This window comes from Thalassophryne amazonica, chromosome 11, assembly GCF_902500255.1.
Source record: "Thalassophryne amazonica chromosome 11, fThaAma1.1, whole genome shotgun sequence".
In the NCBI taxonomy this organism is placed as follows: domain Eukaryota; kingdom Metazoa; phylum Chordata; class Actinopteri; order Batrachoidiformes; family Batrachoididae; genus Thalassophryne; species Thalassophryne amazonica.
Window position 1 is genome coordinate 20288413 of NC_047113.1, and position 20033 is coordinate 20308445.

At 41.4% G+C, this 20033-nt stretch overlaps 2 protein-coding genes across 2 annotated transcripts in view; both read right to left on the reverse strand.

Annotated features, from left to right (window-relative positions):
• Positions 1-6200, reverse strand: part of ccdc88b (coiled-coil domain containing 88B) — a 194701-nt gene extending 188501 nt beyond the window's left edge. Inside the window, 1 exon segment of the mRNA XM_034181407.1 lies at positions 5985-6200. Within this exon segment, the coding sequence (XP_034037298.1) occupies positions 5985-6044 (60 nt within the window). The 5' untranslated portion in view covers positions 6045-6200.
• Positions 6201-11967: 5767 nt separating this feature from the next.
• The window catches only part of rom1b (retinal outer segment membrane protein 1b), a 29045-nt gene continuing 20979 nt past the window's right edge, over positions 11968-20033 (reverse strand). The window contains exon 5 of the mRNA XM_034182083.1: positions 11968-12944. Within this exon, the coding sequence (XP_034037974.1) occupies positions 12678-12944 (267 nt within the window). The 3' untranslated portion in view covers positions 11968-12677. The remainder of the gene's footprint in view (positions 12945-20033) is intronic.

The following is a 20033-nucleotide window of genomic DNA, read 5'->3' on the forward strand; positions in this document are numbered from 1 at the left end:
ATGTGTCAGACATTATTACGGTGCATCCATAAACTATTCACGGCACTTCACTTTTTCTACATTTTGTTATGTTACAATTATGTTGGGTTCTTGGTCACCTCCCTGACTAAGGCCCTTCTACCCCAATCGCTCAGTTTCGAAGTTACGGCCAGCTCTAGAAAGAGTTCTGGTGGACCGGAACGTCTTACCATCCTGTCTCAGAGGTCTACAGACAATTCCTTTGACTTCATGCTCGGTTTGTGCTCTGACATGAACTGTCAACTGTGGGACCTTTTATGAAGACAGGTGTGCACCTTTCCAAATGGTAAATGGACTGCATTTATATAGTCCTTTTCCATCTGCATCAGAAGCTCAAAGTGCTTTCAGTGATGCCTCGCATTCATCCATTCACACAGACACACTCACACACCGATGTCAGGGTGCTGCCACGCAAGGTGCTCACTACACACCAAGAGCAACTAGGGCAGGGGTGGCCAAGTTCGGTCCTCGAGAGCCACAGTCCTGACACTCTTAGTTGTCTCCCTGCTCCAACACACCTGAATCCAATGAAAGACTCGTGAGCAGACTTTTAATGAGCCTTTCATTGGATTCAGGTGTGGTGGAGCAGGGAGACAACTAAGAGTGTCAGGACTGTGGCTCTCGAGGACCGAACTTGGCCACCCCTGAACTAGGGGATTAAGGACCTTGCCCAAGAGCCCTTAGTGATTTTCTGGTCTGGCTGGGTTTTGAACTGATCTGAAGCCCAGCACTAAACCACATATCATCACCTCCTCAAATCATGTCCAATCAACTGAATTTACCCCAGGTGGACTCCAATTAAGCTGTAGAAACATCTCAAGAATGATCAGTGGAAACAAGATGCACTGGAGCCCAATTTTGAACTTCATAGCAAAGGCAGTGAATACTTATGTACATCTGAGTTCTTAGATTTTTTTTTTTTGAATAAATGTGCAACACCCCCCCCAAAAAAAAGTTTTCTCACCTTGTCATTATTGGGTACTGTGTGTAGAATTTTGAGGGGATTTTTTTTTTTTTTTTATCCATTTTGGAATAAGACTGTAAAGTGAGCCTCTTTGGCTGTTCCCTTGTTTTCACTCAGAGTCGCCACAGGGGATCCAAGGTGGATCTGCATGTTGAACTGGCACAACTTTTACACCAGAAGCCCTTCCCAATGCAACTCCACATTACATGGAGAAATGTGGCAGGGTTCGTGGGGTTTGAACTAGGAATATGGAAAAAGTGCAGCACTGTGAATACTTTCCGGATGCATTGCACATACAAGTGTTATTTTTTAAATCAGGAATAGGCTATAGAGACAGAAGTGTGAAAAATTAAATAGGACACTTGTTATTGGCTGCTATAATGTTTAAAATGGCTTGTGAAAAAGGCTAATTGATAAAAGGCTAGCTATGTTCTCATAAGGTAAATGGATCAAATTAAATGTGTTGTAGATTGTGGTGAGAAGCCTAAATGATCCAGATTGTGGAAAAAAGATAGAACAGTGTGTTGAGCAAGGAACAAATCTGTATTTTGTGGATTATCTAAAAACTATTATTTTTCGAAACAGGACACTTGTTATTTGGCAGATATAATGTTTAAAATGCCATTTAGATCAAATTAAAATTAATGCCAAATAGATCAAATTAAACCTGTTGTAGATTGTGGAGACTAGCCCAAATGATTCAACTGGTGTGATTGTGCAGTTACTTATAAATTTAATATAAAACTAGTATGCTGCCCATGGGGATCCACGGGCTCTAGAATGGGTAGTGTTTATAAAATAGGTAGCTGAAAAGTTTTAAGGGTGGTAACACTCTACTCATCTTTTTTTATAGAGCACTTTAGAACAACCACAACTGAAACAAAGTGCTGTACATGAGGGTCAGAAAAAACAACAACAAAGCAACCCAACAAAAACAAAAACAGCAGTGAACAAAGAAAAACAACTAAAACAGAGCAAAGTCTCATGCTATGTTAAAAGCCAATGAATAATAAATTATGCAAAGTTTCTATAATGAGTTGGAATGGCGTGTGAGTCCAGAATGTTTTTAGATCCTTAGAGCCCTGTCCCACTGGCGTTTATGTTGTGTGTTGGGGGGGTGTGGCTGGACATTTTGGTGTTCTTTTCTTTTCTTTGCTCTCCAGGTGGTATGAAAACTGATTTGTCTGTGGAGAAGGTGCTGGCAGAAGAGTCCTTCATCCTCATCAACAGTATGTGCAGCACCTGTGGATGGTGCTCACGTGCAGCCTTAAAGACTTTCAGCTGAAGCAGATAATGAGATGGCGTTCTGCATTTAAGCCATGTGTGATTCAAGCAGAATTGCCGGGAACTCGACCTTGTGATGTTCGTTTGTGAGATGCTGAGGACCGTGCCTGGGTTTGACACATCGTGCCTGTGAAGCAGGAAGGGTGAGGGACACATGCTGTCAGCACACATCAGAGGTGATTAATTGTTTGACTACTTGTTGATAGTGACTTGGTATTTTGTTACGCAGTATATTTGAATTGTGATGAAAATTGTGCAGCTCGCTTCTTACTGCTGTGGCGTGCGGACAACTGATCCTCCACCTGTTGTGAGAAGCTGCTCATTTACATAAAGCTTAAATACAGACCTGAATGTGTTGCTGATAGTGTGTGCCTTTTGAAGGATATTGCTTGTAACTGCTGACTTACCTCACCTCTTCTATCCTTCGCAGAGAGTCGGTTTGTCGTGTCCACCTGGGGGGTGTTTGGCGGTAAAGTGAGTCCAGAAGCGCCGGGCTTCGATCCTTTTAGGCGCTTGAGAGCGTGCCAGCCTTCACTCCACCAGACTGACGCATTTTTTTGTTTATACACTTTGTTTCGCACCAGAGGGTGAAAATTAATAAATTGTTTTGTTATAGGAACCGCTTTCTGGTTATTTTAGCGCTGGGTTCCGTCGGACGCAGGTCCGCTCCTCAACCCGCGTCGACACATAACAGTTTAGGAGGATTTGCGGATGGAATGCGCACCAAAGTGGCCCACATCCGCCAAACAACCGCAATAACCGTGTAACATTCCTGTATGAGTCGGCCGCCATCCGAACACGTCCATGATCATCCGCAGAGGCACGCATGTCTGCAGCCAGGATTTTTGAGAGGCTCAAAAATCCTGCTGCGGATGAGATCCGCATCACTGCCTGAACACATACTGAAGACATACGCGGGACATACACAACCAAAGCGCCACATATCCCCTGTCATCCGCTGATATCCGCAACCGACGGGTTGGCGCGGCTTGGCGGCGGACATGGACAGCGTGCAAAACAGATATGACGTGTGCCCAGCACGGCCACATCACGGTCGCAAATGGTATGTTGCGCATGCAGATAGAGTGGGCACGGATGGAGCGAGTGCATCACGGCCGCTGTGCCCCTCATGGGGGCGCCTCCGCGGTCACCTTCGCTTCTGTTCCCTGTTATATCCGCTTTTCTTCCTCATGTATTCGCTGATCCACCCCGGGACATTTGTCATCTCCGCCCACCTTTGTTGCGGACGCTCAGCTTTTGTCTCCTCATTTCATGCGCAAATCCTCCTAAACGCCAGTGAGACAGGGCCCTTAGACCTCAACAGTTTTTTGAAGAAGTACTCCGCCCTTTTATTTCCTGCTAATTACATCAGTTTTTAATGTTAATTTACTGTCTTAATGTATTTATAAATTGCTTAGCTTTTTGTTATCATATACACACTATTATTATTATTATCATTATTATAATTATTATTATTATCAGTATTGTTTTATTTTTACTTCTATTTTGTCATTTGATTTTTAAATGGCCCACAACAGAAATAAGTGTTTTCACTTTCCTGTGTCATCCATGTATTTTTAACGTATTTACAATTATATTATGTATTTACATTAAACTTACTAAATAAAATCACGCACACACGCTTTTAACATAAAGATGATTTACCACCGACTGCTGGATTGACTTGTTAGTCCAGAATGTAAATATCATTATTCATTATTCAGTGTTGTTAGCTGTGTTGCTTCTCTAAAAATATTAATCCTATCAACATTCCATTTTGGCGCTGTTCACCCTTGACCCAAAATAAATTAGCATACCAAACGGCAAATGTCAGCTCTCCACAGTTTGTGCGTGATCAAAATTACTTGCACGCATGCACACACAGCTTTTTGTTTTTTCTGCAATCTGCTGTTATGTTGCGTTTACACATAACGACAACAAGTCACGAATGCCATGAGGTATACTTTCTTGGCAGCTGATCACGAATGTGATGATTTGAGGCAGAGGCATCAGGTGTCCTCATGAACTGAAGCAACCTGTTACCACGTGCTCCAATGAATGGCACGAGTTGCTGGCGAATAATCAGGAACCATTACGCACGGTCAAGAATAATGTTCCGTGCTGTTGTGCGCTATTGTGCATAACAGTGCATCGTTACATTCTGTCATGTTGTGAATGAGGCGAATTGTCTCACACACACACACACACACACACACCCATATTCATCCATCAGTTGCTGAACAATTCAGATCACTCCAGTTTATTCCTCAAAATCTAGATTAATCCACAGCAGAAGAACTTTGTCACTGCATACTTAGTTGGGCTCTGTGCCATGGAGTGGCGCAGAGAGGAGGAGGAGACAGAAAGAGCCAGATGTGTGGCTCCACGCGGCTCTTGTCTTGCTTGTTTTCCCAAACATCAGGCACAGCAGCAGCAGCAGCAGTTGGAAGAACTGCAGGAGCACGCTGATGAGCATTGGAATGAGACTTTCAGCCGACTTGGCGTCACTGTCCTCCTTCGGCATACTGCAGCAATGAAACTGTATGCGGTGCAGCAGGGTTTAATTGTGCACATGTCAGAGAAGAACGCTGTCATGCTCTATTAAGAATCACCACTAATCAACATGGATCAACACGCTCAGTTGCGACCTCTACGACATGAGGCGAAATGAGGGTGGTGCGTGACATTTGTGGAAGATTTTTTGAGGGCCAAAAACATGCTCCACAAATATCAGATGCATTAAGTCACGTTAAGAATGTCAGGAATGTGCCAAGAATGACGCAAATATGACATTCGTAACGCGTCCTGCCTATGTGTAAATGCAGCATAAGCAGGTGCTTTTAATTTGACAAACAGAGATGGTGGCTGAAGATATTAAAAGCAATACACTCATGATACCAACATAACACTTAAGACCCCCATGGTATCAGCAACATAACACTTACCTAAACTGACTAAACCAACTGAACTACAAAAACACAATAAATCAATAACACTAACAACACTGTTAAACTAACATGAACCACAATAACAACATTTAAAACCTCAAAACCCCGAGCTCCCGTGGTGCATTGCAGCACAATGTCCATTGTTTACTAGTTAGATAAAATCGCTAACTTCTCAAAAAATATTTGTCCTGTTAACTTTCCATTTTCGCAGTGTTCATCCTTGATCCAAAATACATAAGCATACCAAACACAAATGTCAGCTCTCCCTGCTTTATGTGTGATCGAAGCCACGCACACGCACGTACACACACACACACACACACACACACCTGGCTGTAATAAAACCCACAAGTCACCATGACTACAGTAACTTTGAAAACACACACAAGTACAGTGTGTTGCAATTTTGTGGGGTATATTATTGAGAATAACTATTATTTTTCGAACCAGGAACTACCTAAAGAGACGGAAGTGTTTAAGAGGAAAAAAAAGCTGGTCATCAGTAAGAAAAAGGAGAAGTTGGCTGTTTGTTTTGCTGCTTGTCACACAACACGGCAACATAAGTTGTTTTGCTTTTTATACAACTTTATTTGTGCAGTGAATGAAAATGGAAAACAAACAGTGTATCTGTGAGTGTCGGTGATCATTTGTAATTTTCCTCTATATTTAAACTGCAGCCAGAAGCAGCATTGTGTTGGATTCTGCTTTCAGCCTCCTGAAAACGGTGACCTTTTTCTCTAACTGGAAATGATAAATGATAAATGACGTACCCATTGCACCAAAGCACTTTCCATGAATTCCTCTATTATCTCCATAACGTTAGAGTCCATTGTTGTGCGCCGGAACCCCAGAGAAGACAGCTAATTAAAACTATTGTCAAGGTTGCGCGTGTGAGGAATCAGAATCCATCTCGCCTCCTCGTCGAGCGCTTTGACACTTTGTGTGGCCCTTCTTTCTTTCTTTCTTTCCTTCCTGCCTCTTCCTCTCTGACAGTTGCAAACCACAGCGGAATTTTCAAAACGCACATTAAGCGTCATCTCTCACACACACACGCACGCCCACAGCGCAGAAACGTGTTTGGCTCTTTATTTGCACAGGCGCACAAGTTTCATTTGAATGTTGGAAATTTATGAAGAAAAGTTTTTTATATTCTTTACTGGGTGCTGCAAGTGTACAACGTAAAGCCTGAAATATGTTTCATATGAAAAATATATCATCTGAATTGACAGTTCCCTTAATTTAACACACAAAACATGGTGAAGTGCGTTTTTGTTGTTGTTGTTGTTGTTTTTTTTATTTATTTATTTATTTCTGTCATAAACCCACCATACCTCAGGTGGGAAATCTGCCGGATTGTGTTTGGACAAAAGCTTGTGTTCTGGTGGAAATTATATTGTGGTTTGTCTCATTAAAGTTGTGACCGCAGCAGCAGCAGCGGGGCCGCGAACGCACCTCGAAGCAAAACTCCAACACTGTACAACAGCGACATCTGGTGGTGCAAATCGAAAGCTCGGTCTCCTGCTTAAAAATGGTGCCAAACAGCAAAAGTACCTTCATACCAAAAAACAATGTATGCTGAGAAGAAGCAAGTAGTCCGACTTCTATTTAAGAACTGCATTTCCTCTGCTAAATGTGTCATTAGTAAAGTAACCTACATACTTATTAAGTTATATATTTGCTCTTAGTATGTGCCAAAAAGTAGACACTGTGAGTGTGTCATTAAAAAAAAAAAAAAAAAAAATCCACGCTGCTTCATGTTTATCATTTCTCGTGACTTATTTTAAAAGGGTCATATTTATCTAAATTTACTTTTATTTACCTTTTACAGTTAAACATGTTTGTTGTTTCATGTTAAACCAGTGGCGGCGCCAAGGGGGAGCTTTGGGGGGCTTAAGCCCACCCCAATAATGAGTCATGCTCCCCCCCCCCCCCCCCCCATAAATTCTGCCAATAATGTGAATAGCGACTGACATATTTGTGGATCTCAACTGCAGTTTTGCGCTGAGAATTTCTCAATATTGCGTAACTGAGCAAAGTGATGAATGTGTGTGTTCGGTGATTCACCAATGCTGAATCACCCTTCACAAACAAAATTTTCAGTTTTGCAAATAAACATTTATTTGTAAAAACCCACACACAAGTTCCAAATCAGACATTTGTGTTTGCGGATCACAAAGCACGTGTACAAATCAAAGGATATTTGTAAATCAGCCTCTGTGCATTTGTAAGTATTAATGAGATAAATTTAACTCCATACTTCAAAAATTTAGGTTTCCTAAATATTTATTACAGCCACTCTTAAAACTTCACTCATCTTTGTAATTTTATTACTGGTAAATTTTAGAATTGATTTAGATGAGATATACTTATTATCTCACAGGAATATATTGCAATTATCTGGGAACTACTTTTAGCGCAGGAATTCATCAAGCACGTCGGCCGCAGCCGCGCGCTAACACAGAATATACAGAAGCTGTATATCGTTGTTCGGCCAAAACGAGCGTCCACTGAACTTGCAATCATTCTAAGTGATGTGTGTGTGCATTGATACAACATTTTAGAGGAGCACAGGTGACCTAAAACCATATACCTTGGCATATGTTTAAGCAATTTACTATAGATTGTTCATTTCAACGACATTTTGTGGAGCCCCTCCAACTTTTACCCCAGCCCCCCTCAGCCCCCACAACAAAAATTTCCTGGCACCGCCACTGTGTTAAACATCCATGAGGTCCCACAATTCTATCTTTTAGATCCTTACTCTGAGTGAAATTTAGACCTGAAATGAAACCTGAACTGGCTCATTCTAGACTCTCGTGACATATGTTACAGAAGTCCATATCTGTCCATATCTGTGAGACACACCCACTCAGCCAGTCTATACTCTGTGTCATGCACCATATAAGTGTGCAGCTGTCCAAGATCATTAGTCAGAGGTTGAGATTTCCTACTTACACAATAGAAAATAAGCAAAAATGCGCTTTCCATTTGAAATTCCATGTCAGCAGCATGAGCAGTTTTTGTCAGGACCAAGTAGATGATAAGAGCTCACAATCAACATGGCTGGGAATGTTAAGAATGGTTACTGTAACTACTGTAAATGTAAATAGATAACTTTGATGCACCAGATCACCAGAAAAGTCAAGTTTATTTTGTTTGAAATGAGTATGTTTGGTAGTTTCTTGCATTTACAAAGCCTTGGTCTAGTGCCCACCAAGGCCGCTGCTGCTTGTTGAAGCCTACAGCATTATTATTATTTTTTTTCATGAGATTCCTTTGATAAATCAATTCAATTCAAAGCACAATGCACTTCACTTTCTTTGGAACCTTTTCTTTGACACTGCCATCTAGTGGGCATAGGAAAAAAACACACCAAATGCTTCCTGAGACCTCATTGTACCATTATGACCCCTGGGTCCTTGGCCTTTGAGATTGAAAGATGCCTGGGTACAGCTTCTGCTGTCATGAGGTCACTAGAGAGCAGCTGTTGGCAATGCTGATGCCTCTGCAGGAAAACAAAGGTCAAAGTCTTTGGGGTCCTAGTGCTTCTTGTCTTGGACGCTAACCAGTGACCTATGGTAACAGGTAGATGTGTTTGGTACTATGTCTCTTTGGAGGATCTTTGGGTACCACTGGATTGATGTTATATGTAACAAGCAATTACATATGAACCCTCAGATGAGAGGTATAACCTGCATTGTGAGGTATTGTCAGCTATGATATTCGGGGCTGGCAGTGGCACATTGTTAGGTTCTTTTATCACGGTGAATGATCTCCAAAAGAAGTGGACAGGAAACGGACTTCAAAGTTTAGATGTTACATTGCAAAATTTCTTACACTGATACAGTCATCTCAACACTGGGATCTTGACCAGGTCACATGCAAACACCTGGAATAAAGAAAGATGATTTCATTTGTCCTCTAACTTTTATTCTTGTGTCTAAGCCACCCCCATGTGCCTGTCTTGAATCAGTGTCTGTGTGAGTTGGCTGCAAAGTCAGGTGAGGTAGGCGGGTGTCTGTTCACGTTGCATTCAAGGTTGTTATGTAAAAATCTTATAGTGTGCATATGTCTGCAATATAGTGTAATATCACGCAATAAAAACGTAGTGTTCCATCATGCTGATTCTTTTCCAAATAGATGTGAATAATTTGGTTTTATCAATTAAACATCTATAAAAAAGGTCAGATGGTTTTATCAATTAGACAGCTGTAAAAAGATCAGATAGTTTTGCCAAATACAAGGACATTTTGTGCTTCAGCCATTTTCAAAAGCAGTTAGGTTAAGATCAGATAGTTACAAGGACATTTTGGATGTGTGTCGGCCATTTTATACGATGCATCCTGGAACACTCTTACAATATAGATGGTTACTTTTGAGAGGTAGTGATGATGGACTGGTTCTCTGCATAGGTGATTGTCAATTAGGACCCACTGCTGTTCAGTAGTGTGGTGAATGTGGCTGACCTGCCTAGCTAGCTAGCTAAGGACAAATTGTCATGGCTTGACGACTGTGCCAGAACATCTCCAAAATGGCAGCTCTTATGGGATATTCACAGTGTCTCGTGGTCACTACCTATCAATAATGGTCTAAGGAAGGTAAACCACTGAACCGGCAATAGGGTTGTGAGCGGCCTAGACTCACTTGCAGAACGAAGGCTGGCCCATGAGATCCGATCCAGCAGAAGGATGTGCTTCTATCATCTTGGTGCCAAATACCAGACCACACCTTCACAGGTCTAGTGGAGTCCATGCTTTGATGGATCAGGGCTGTTTTGGTCACAAAAGAGAGACCTGCGCAGTATTAGGCAGGTGGTCACGATGTTATGGCTGATCTGTGTATGTTCTCCAATTTATCACTTTGAATTTAAGAGATGATAAATGACAGAAATCTGACTTACACTTACCATAATCAAACGCAGGACATGAGACTGAGATGTTCCTGTCCAAAAGGAAAGGAGGTGTGGCTTATAAAAGCTTCTTTCCATTTAACAGGCAACAGGCACAGAAACAAGTTGTATATTAGAAAACTGAGAACGGTGTTGTTTTGGGTGATATTTTGGGTACAAACTTTGAAATATCTTTAGTCCTTAGTAACCTAGATGCTGGCTTGCTGAGCAGGTGTATAATCTGGGCCTCTGTCAAGGAATCATCATGTTCTTTGACTAAAAGAAAGTATACGTCTGCCACCAATGATATTATGTTTCAGCTGCTTGACAAAACAAAAAACATTAATTGGCCTTTTATTTTTATAGGGTTTTATTCAAAAACATATCAAATGGGTCTGCAACTGTGACAGATCACTAGAAAATGTCTTAATCAGAATTAAATGAAATAATAAATAACAAGCAGTTAAACTCCCCGTTGTGCCTGTCGGTCTGCTACTGTGTGGCAGAATACGAGGTCTGTCAATAAAGTATAGGTCCTTTTTATTTTTTTCAAAAAACTATATGGATTTCATTCATATGTTTTTACGTCAGACATGCTTGAACCCTCGTGCGCATGCGTGAGTTTTTCCACGCCTGTCGTGACGTCATTCGCCTGTGAGCACTCCTTGTGGGAGGAGTCGTCCAGCCCTCGTCGGAATTCCTTTGTCTGAGAAGTTGCTGAGAGACTGGCGCTTTGTTGATCAAAGTTTTTCTAAACCTGTGAGACCATCGAAGTGGACACGGTTCGAAAATTAAGCTGGTTTTCAGTGAAAATTTTAACGGCTGATGAGAGATTTTGAGGTGATACTGTCGCTTTAAGGACTTCCCATGGAGCGAGGACGTCGTGCAGCGCTCTCAGGCGCCGTCGTCAGCCTGTTTCAAGCTGAAAACCTCCACATTTCAGGCTCTATTGATCCAGGACGTCGTGAGAGAACAGAGAAGTTTCAGAAGAAGTCAGTTTCAGCATTTTATCCGGATATTCCACTGTTAAAGGAGATTTTTTTAATGAACGACGTGCGGACGGGTCCGCGCGTCGGGACGCAGCCGGCGCGGTGCGGCGGCACAGGAAAAACACCTCCGTGTTGATAACCATTTGTAAAATCCAAGCGGCTTTTGATGGCTTTCAGTGGAGTGAGTATATGAGAAATTGGTTTAACAGCTGGACATGTTCCCAACTTGTCCTTAAGGCTTCCAACGGAGGTGTTTTTCCTGTGGCGGAGCGTCGCAGCAGCTGCGAGCCGACGCTGCAATCCGCCGCACGTCTTTCATTAAAAAATCTCCTTTAACAGTGGAATATCTGGATAAAATGCTGAAAGCGACTTCTTCTGAAAACTTCTTTGTTCTCTCCCGACGTCCTGATCAATAGAGCCTGAAATGTGGAGGTTTTCAGCTTGAAACAGGCTGACGACAGCCTCCCTGAGAGCGCTGCGCGACGTCTCGCACCGTGGGAAGTCCTTAAAGCGACAGTATCACCTCAAAATCTCTCATCAGCCGTTAAAATTTTCACCGAAAACCAGCTTAATTTTTCGAACCGTGTCCACTTCGATGTGTCTCACAGGTTTAGAAAAAATTTTGATCAAACAAAGCGCCAGTCTCTCAGCAACTTCTCAGACAAAGGAATTCCGACGAGGGGGCTGGACGACTCCTCCACAAGGATGTGCTCACAGGCGAATGACGTCACCGACAGGCGTGGAAAAACTCACGCATGCGCACGAGGGTTCAAGCATGTCTGACGTAAAAACATATGAATGAAATCCAAATTTATTTTAGAAAAAAATAAAAAGGACCTATACTTTATTGACAGACCTCGTATTCCTCCCGTGTACTGGCGCTGTGGGGTGATACTGCTTGTGCAGCAGTTCTGGGATTAACTACACCAGGATTATCAGATTGTTGCAGAGCTACCAGAATAGACTAGATGACAGCTTCATATGGGGCATCACACTCTCACAATTAATCCATCTCACCTTGGATAACCCACAGCCAGTTCAACTGCACCACTCCAACACTGCGCGTACAAAAGGAAGCAGACACTACAAAGCAGTTAAAAACATCTACCTTTAATATATTTTATGTGCATTTTTAACAGGTTCCTATACATTTCATTGCAGTTTCTTCAAAAGTCTACAGCTGCAAAATGAATACAGTGCACATGGGATGAACTTTTGTGATTGTGATGTTGCCAATTTGAAATGTGTGAAATGTGTCGATGTGTGAGTTTACACTACATGCATTTAGACTCTCCTCTAGGTACAGTGAGAATTGAAAACTACACATCTCCTTAGAAAAAAATTCTGTGGTGATTACACTTTCATTCAGTCCTGCACAGAGGAGATGTTTGTCTGGGCAGGACCTGAGAAGATTCCTTATGGGGTTTTTGGCCATATGCAAGGGAGCTGCGGCTGCTGCACTGGAGAAAATAAGTCAAGCCTAATGTCAAACCCAAAAGATGTTCTATCCACAGAGCCACGAAACCTGAGACACAACTCCCCCCTGCGCCCCTTCCTCCTCAGCACATATGTTGTCATGTTTTCTTCTAGCTGGCAGGAGTAGGGCTGGCAGCCTTCTCGGTGATGGTGTCAGCAGCAGCCTTCTCAGCATCTGGAGCTGCAGGGGAATCTTCAGTGGAAGGATTAATCTGACCAAATTTAAGCATGCCGAGGGCACTGGCCTTGAGGTTCTCAAAGGTTTCCTTCAAGCCCTTCTCCAGCAGATAACCTTCACTGTCCCCTTCTGGGTTCTCCAATGCCATGGCAGCTTCCACGGATGTTTGCAGGTACCGCAGGCTCATGATCACGGAGAGCTGGATAGAAATGATAAAATGCAGCTGATGGTTACATCCAGAACAAGAATCATACATTCTACTGTTTCATTGTTGACATCATGAAAAGGAACACATCACTTCATCACTTTGAGGCCACATGCTGCACGCAGTGTTTGAGTTTATTCAGTTTAAGGACATGAATTCGATTCATTTAGGATCACAGGTTTACTCAAAGCAATCTTTGTTTTTAAAAGTTTGACCAAATTACAATTTTGATTCTGAGTGATTCAATCTCAAAATAATACATTTATTGAAGAATTAATTTGATATTTCATGTTTTTTAACCCTTTCCTTATACTAACACTGCAAAAACTGCCCCTCTCAAAATAAGCCAGATAATCCTAAATCTAGCCAAATTGTTTTGTATTAAGCAAAAAATCTGCCAATGGGGTAAGAAAAATTTGCTTGGTTAGAATTCTCAAAAGTAGCAAACATTTTCCCAAAATAGGACATTTTTTCTTGAAAATGCTCAACAAGATTATTTTTCTATTTAGACAAAAAATAAGTCAAATTTTCTTTAAACAAGTCTTTTTTACTTTCTTAGATGTCAGTTTTTGCAGTGAACAATCTGATTATTATCAGACTGAAACTGGGAACAATTTGGAGATGCTTAAAAGAATATGCAACGTCAGTAAACATTATTTTTCATCTTTATCCATACAGGTTTAAACTTAAGATTGTGAGTGGAGTTGATACCACAATGCCAGTTTGATATTCAAGTGTTTGACTGTCGTCAGCGATTACAAATCTGATATACAAATTTCTAATCAGACCAAATGCAACTGAAAATCCATGTATATGCATTCTGATAAATCTAGCTGCCAGTGATCTAAAATCAACCCAGTCTCACGGCAAGTCATGATTCAGCAGCACGAAATATACATTAATCTATTGGTTTGTGATATTGTGACGAATTCATTCTAATTCAGCACAAATTCATTCTAATTCATTCTAATTCATTCCGTGATGGCTGCATGAAATTAAAAGTGAAGGGGGGATGGGGGGTCTGGGTGGTTAAGGTTAGGGTTGAGGGTAGGAGTAGGGTTAGTAATAGTGAGTTTAAAAAAAAAACCCTGTCACGAAAATTTGACTTATTTCATGATGGGAGGACAAAAAACAAACAAACAAACAAAAAAAACAAAAAAACATGAGACTGGGCTGTCTAAAATACACACATACTTATGCTTATGGAGTAATATAATTACCTAATGTTTTAATATTTACAGGTTTTTAACAGTGTTAGTAAATCAATGGACCTCTATATTACGGTTGTGTCTGTAATAAAGAAACTGATTAATTAGTCATTGTAACTTGATTAAACCGACTGTGAGATACACAAAAAATGACTCATTGGATGAATTCAATTCAGGATTCAGTGCAGGATTTATATCTTATAAATATATGGAGCTGTTGTGTGTTGGGGGGTGTGGCTGGACATTTTGGTGTTCTTTTCTTTTCTTTGCTCTCCAGGTGGCATGGAAACTGATTTGTCTGTGGAAAAGGTGCTGACCGAAGAGTCCTTCACCCTCATCAACATCATGTGCAGCACCTGTGGATGGTGCTCACACCCTCATCAACATCATGTGCAGCACCTGTGGATGATGCTCACATGCAACCTTAAAGACTTTCAGCTGAAGCAGATAATTAGATGGCGTTCTGCATTTAAGCCATGGGTGATTCAGGCAGAATTGCCGGGAACTCGACCTTGTGATGTTCGTTTGTGAGACGCTGAGGACCGCGCCTGGGTTTGACACATCGAGCCTGTGAAGCAGGAAGGGTGAGGGACACATGCTGTCAGCACACATCAGAGGTGATTAATTGTTTGACTACTTGTTGATAGTAACTTGGTATTTTGTTACGCAGTATATTTGAATTGTGATGAGAATTGTGCAGCTTGCTTCTCACTGCTGTGGCGTGCGGACAAGTGATCCTCCACCTGTTGTGAGAAGCTGCTCATTTGCATAAAGCTTAAAATACAGACCTGAATGTGATGCTGATAGTGTGTGTCTTTTAAAGGATATTAGTTGTAACTACTGACTTACCTCACCTCTTCTATCCTTCGCAGAGAGTCGGTTTGTCGTGTCCACCTGGGGGGTGTTTGGCTGTAACAGTGAGTCCAGAAGCACCGGGCTTCGATCCTTTTGGGCGCTGGAGAGCGTGCCAGTCTTCACTCCACCAGAATGACGCTGTTTAGTTTCTACACTTTATTATGCACCAGAGGGTGAAAAATAAATTGTTTTTGTTATTTGAACCACTTTCTGGTTATTTTGGCGCTGGGTTCCGTCAAACGCAGGTTCGCTCCTCAACCCGCGTCGACACATAACAGGAGCCCCAACTCAAATAAACCACATCCATGGAAGATAATTTAATTTAATTTAGTTGGGACTATATATATTTATTAGATGGAAATACAATCCAATGAGTCAGTTTTTTGAGCCAGTCAAAATGGGAGGTTTGATTTTTTTTTACACAGAATTACACAGGGGTCAAAATTAAAAGATGCTCCAGTCATATTGAAACCTATACCACATTATTTACCTGATCATAAAGATTCCAAAAAGGTATAGTTTGGACTATCTGTGACTGAATTCTATGGAGTTATGGGATAAAAACAGCAAAAATGGTGACAAAGGTCAGTGTCAGTTTGTACAAGGGTCAAAAGTTAAAGTTGCTCCAATTTTGATAAAAAATGATGCAAATTATTAGTTGATTTAACAGGGTTTTAAAAAGGAATAGTTTGGACCATGTATCATGCTTAGTTATCACGTTATGGTGTAGCATATGTCACATATGTCGGCCTCTACTGGTGGTTGGCTCTCACTGCGGTATTGTATCACTTCCTGTTCCGGAGCACAGTGGTGTTTTGCTGTATCTGTTAGCTGTTTAATCTGCGCAATTAGATTGATCTAGATAACGATTTGTTTCACGGTGTAATCTTCACGTGCCTTAACTAAAGCACTCCCTCTGCTGAATCACCTCTAAATTATTTACACATTATTCACTTTGTGTGTTTTTAGGAATCCGCTAGCTTAGCACAGCTACTACCTCTTAGCTGGTTTAGCATGGCAGCTTCTCCTGTCTCTCCCGCACTTTTCTGCTCTGGGTGTGAAATGTTTAGTTATTCCTTGGCCTCCTTTAGCAGTAATGGTACTTGTAATAAGTGTAGCTTATTCGTAGCTTTGGAGGCCAGGCTGGGCGAGTTGGAGACTTGGCTCCGCACCGTGGAAAATTCTACAGCTAGCCAGGCCCCTGTAGTCGGTGCGGACCAAGGTAGCTTAGCCGCCGTTAGTTCCCTTCCAGCAGATCCCGAGCAGCCAGGAAAGCAGGCCGACTGGGTGACTGTGAGGAGGAAGCGTAGCCCTAAACAGAAGCCCCGTGTACACTGCCAACCCCTTCACATTTCTAACCGTTTTTCCCCACTCGGCGACACACCCGCCAAGGATCAAACTCTGGTTATTGGCGACTCTGTTTTGAGAAATGTGAAGTTAGCGACACCAGCAACCATAGTCAGTTGTCTTCCGGGGGCCAGAGCAGGTGACACTGAAGGAAATTTGAAACTGCTGGCTAAGGCTAAGCGTAAATTTCGTAAGATTGTAATTCACATCGGCAGTAATGACACCCGGTTATGCCAATCGGAGGTAACTAAAATTGAATCGGTGTGTAACTTTGCAAAAACAATGTTGGACTCTGTAGTTTTCTCTGGGCCCCTCCCCAATCAGACCGGGAGTGACATGTTTAGCCGCATGTTCTCCCTGAATTGCTGGCTGGCTGAGTGGTGTCCAAAAAATGAGGTGGGCTTCATAGATAATTGGCAAAGCTTCTGGGGAAAACCTGGTCTTGTTAGGAGAGATGGCATCCATCCCACTTTGGATGGAGCAGCTCTCATTTCTAGAAATCTGGCCAATTTTCTTAAATCCTCCAAACCGTGACTATCCAGGGTTGGGACCAGGAAGCAGAGTTGTAGTCTTACACACCTCTCTGCAGCTTCTCTCCCCCTGCCATCCCCTCATTACCCCATCCCTGTAGAGACGGTGCCTGCTCCCAGACCACCAATAACCAGTAAAAATCTATTTAAGCATAAAAATTCAAAAAGAAAAAATAATATAGCACCTTCAACTGCACCACAGACTAAAACAGTTAAATGTGGTCTATTAAACATTAGGTCTCTCTCTGCTAAGTCCCTGTTAGTAAATGATATAATAATTGATCAACATATTGATTTATTCTGCCTTACAGAAACCTGGTTACAGCAGGATGAATATGTTAGTTTAAATGAGTCAACACCCCCGAGTCACACTAACTGCCAGAACGCTCGTAGCACGGGCCGAGGCGGAGGATTAGCAGCAATCTTCCATTCCATCTTATTAATTAATCCAAAACCCAGACAGAGCTTTAATTCATTTGAAAGCTTGACTCTTAGTCTTGTCCATCCAAATTGGAAGTCCCAAAAACCAGTTTTATTTGTTATTATCTATCGTCCACCTGGTCGTTACTGTGAGTTTCTCTGTGAATTTCCAGACCTTTTGTCTGACTTAGTGCTTAGCTCAGATAAGATAATTATAGTGGGCGATTTTAACATCCACACAGATGCTGAGAATGACAGCCTCAACACTGCATTTAATCTATTATTAGACTCAATTGGCTTTGCTCAAAATGTAAATGAGTCCACCCACCACTTTAATCATATCTTAGATCTTGTTCTGACTTATGGTATGGAAATTGAAGACTCAACAGTATTCCCTGAAAACTCCCTTCTGTCTGATCATTTCTTAATAACATTTACATTTACTCTGATGGACTACCCAGCAGTGGGGAATAAGTTTCATTACACTAGAAGTCTTTCAGAAAGCGCTGTAACTAGGTTTAAGGATATGATTCCTTCTTTATGTTCTCTAATGCCATATACCAACACAGTGCAGAGTAGCTACCTAAACTCTGTGAGTGAGATAGAGTATCTCGTCAATAGTTTTACATCCTCATTGAAGACAACTTTGGATGCTGTAGCTCCTCTGAAAAAAAGAGTCTTAAATCAGAAGTGCCTGACTCCGTGGTATAACTCACAAACTCGCAGCTTAAAGCAGATAACCCGTAAGTTGGAGAAGAAATGGCATCTCACTAATTTAGAAGATCTTCACTTAGCCTGGAAAAAGAGTCTGTTGCTCTATAAAAAAGCCCTCCGTAAAGCTAGGACATCTTACTACTCATCACTAATTGAAGAAAATAAGAACAACCCCAGGTTTCTTTTCAGCATTGTAGCCAGGCTGACAAAGAGTCAGAGCTCTATTGAGCCGAGTATTCCTTTAACTTTAACTAGTAATGACTTCATGACTTTCTTTGCTAATAAAATTCTAACTATTAGAGAAGAAATTACTCATAACCATCCCAAAGACATATCGTTATCTTTGGCTGCTTACAGTGATGCCGGTATTTGGTTAGACTCTTTCTCTCCGATTGTTCTGTCTGAGTTATTTTCATTAGTTACTTCCTCCAAACCATCAACATGTCTATTAGACCCCATTCCTACCAGGCTGCTCAAGGAAGCCCTACCATTAATTAATGCTTCGATCTTAAATATGATCAATTTATCTTTATTAGTTGGCTATGTACCACAGGCTTTTAAGGTGGCAGTAATTAAACCATTACTTAAAAAGCCATCACTTGACCCAGCTATCTTAGCTAATTATAGGCCAATCTCCAACCTTCCTTTTCTCTCAAAAATTCTTGAAAGGGTAGTTGTAAAACAGCTAACTGATCATCTGCAGAGGAATGGTCTATTTGAAGAGTTTCCGTAAGGTTTGAGAATCCATCATAGTACAGAAACAGCATTAGTGAAGGTTACAAATGATCTTCTTATGGCCTCAGGCAGTGGACTCATCTCTGTGCTTGTTCTGTTAGACCTCAGTGCTGCTTTTGATACTGTTGACCATAACATTTTATTACAGAGATTAGAGCATGCCATAGGTATTAAAGGCACTGCGCTGCGGTGGTTTGAATCATATTTATCTAATAGATTACAATTTGTTCATGTAAATGGGGAATCTTCTTCACAGACTAAGGTTAATTATGGAGTTCCACAAGGTTCTGTGCTAGGACCAATTTTATTCACTTTATACATGTTTCCCTTAGGCAGTATTATTAGACAGCATTGCTTAAATTTTCATTGTTATGCAGATGATACCCAGCTTTATCTATCCATGAAGCCAGAGGACACACACCAATTAGCTAAACTGCAGGATTGTCTTACAGACATAAAGACATGGATGACCTCTAATTTCCTGCTTTTAAACTCAGATAAAACTGAAGTTATTGTACTTGGCCCCACAAATCTTAGAAACATGGTGTCTAACCAGATCCTTACTCTGGATGGCATTACCCTGACCTCTAGTAATACTGTGAGAAATCTTGGAGCCATTTTTGATCAGGATATGTCATTCAATGCGCATATTAAACAAATATGTAGGACTGCTTTTTTGCATTTGCGCAATATCTCTAAAATTAGAAAGGTCTTGTCTCAGAGTGATGCTGAAAAACTAATTAATGCATTTATTTCCTCTAGGCTGGACTATTGTAATTCATTATTATCAGGTTGTCCTAAACATTCCCTGAAAAGCCTTCAGTTAATTCAAAATGCTGCAGCTAGAGTACTGACAGGGACTAGAAGGAGAGAGCATATCTCACCCATATTGGCCTCTCTTCATTGGCTTCCTGTTAATTCTAGAATAGAATTTAAAATTCTTCTTCTTACTTATAAGGTTTTGAATAATCAGGTCCCATCTTCTCTTAGGGACCTCATAGTACCATATCACCCCAATAGAGCGCTTCGCTCTCAGACTGCAGGCTTACTTGTAGTTCCTAGGGTTTGTAAGAGTAGAATGGGAGGCAGAGCCTTCAGCTTTCAGGCTCCTCTCCTCTGGAACCAGCTCTCAATTCAGATCAGGGAGACAGACACCCTCTCTACTTTTAAGATTAGGCTTAAAACTTTCCTTTTTGTTAAAGCTTATAGTTAGGGCTGGATCAGGTGACCCTGAACCATCCCTTAGTTATGCTGCTATAGACTTAGGCTGCTGG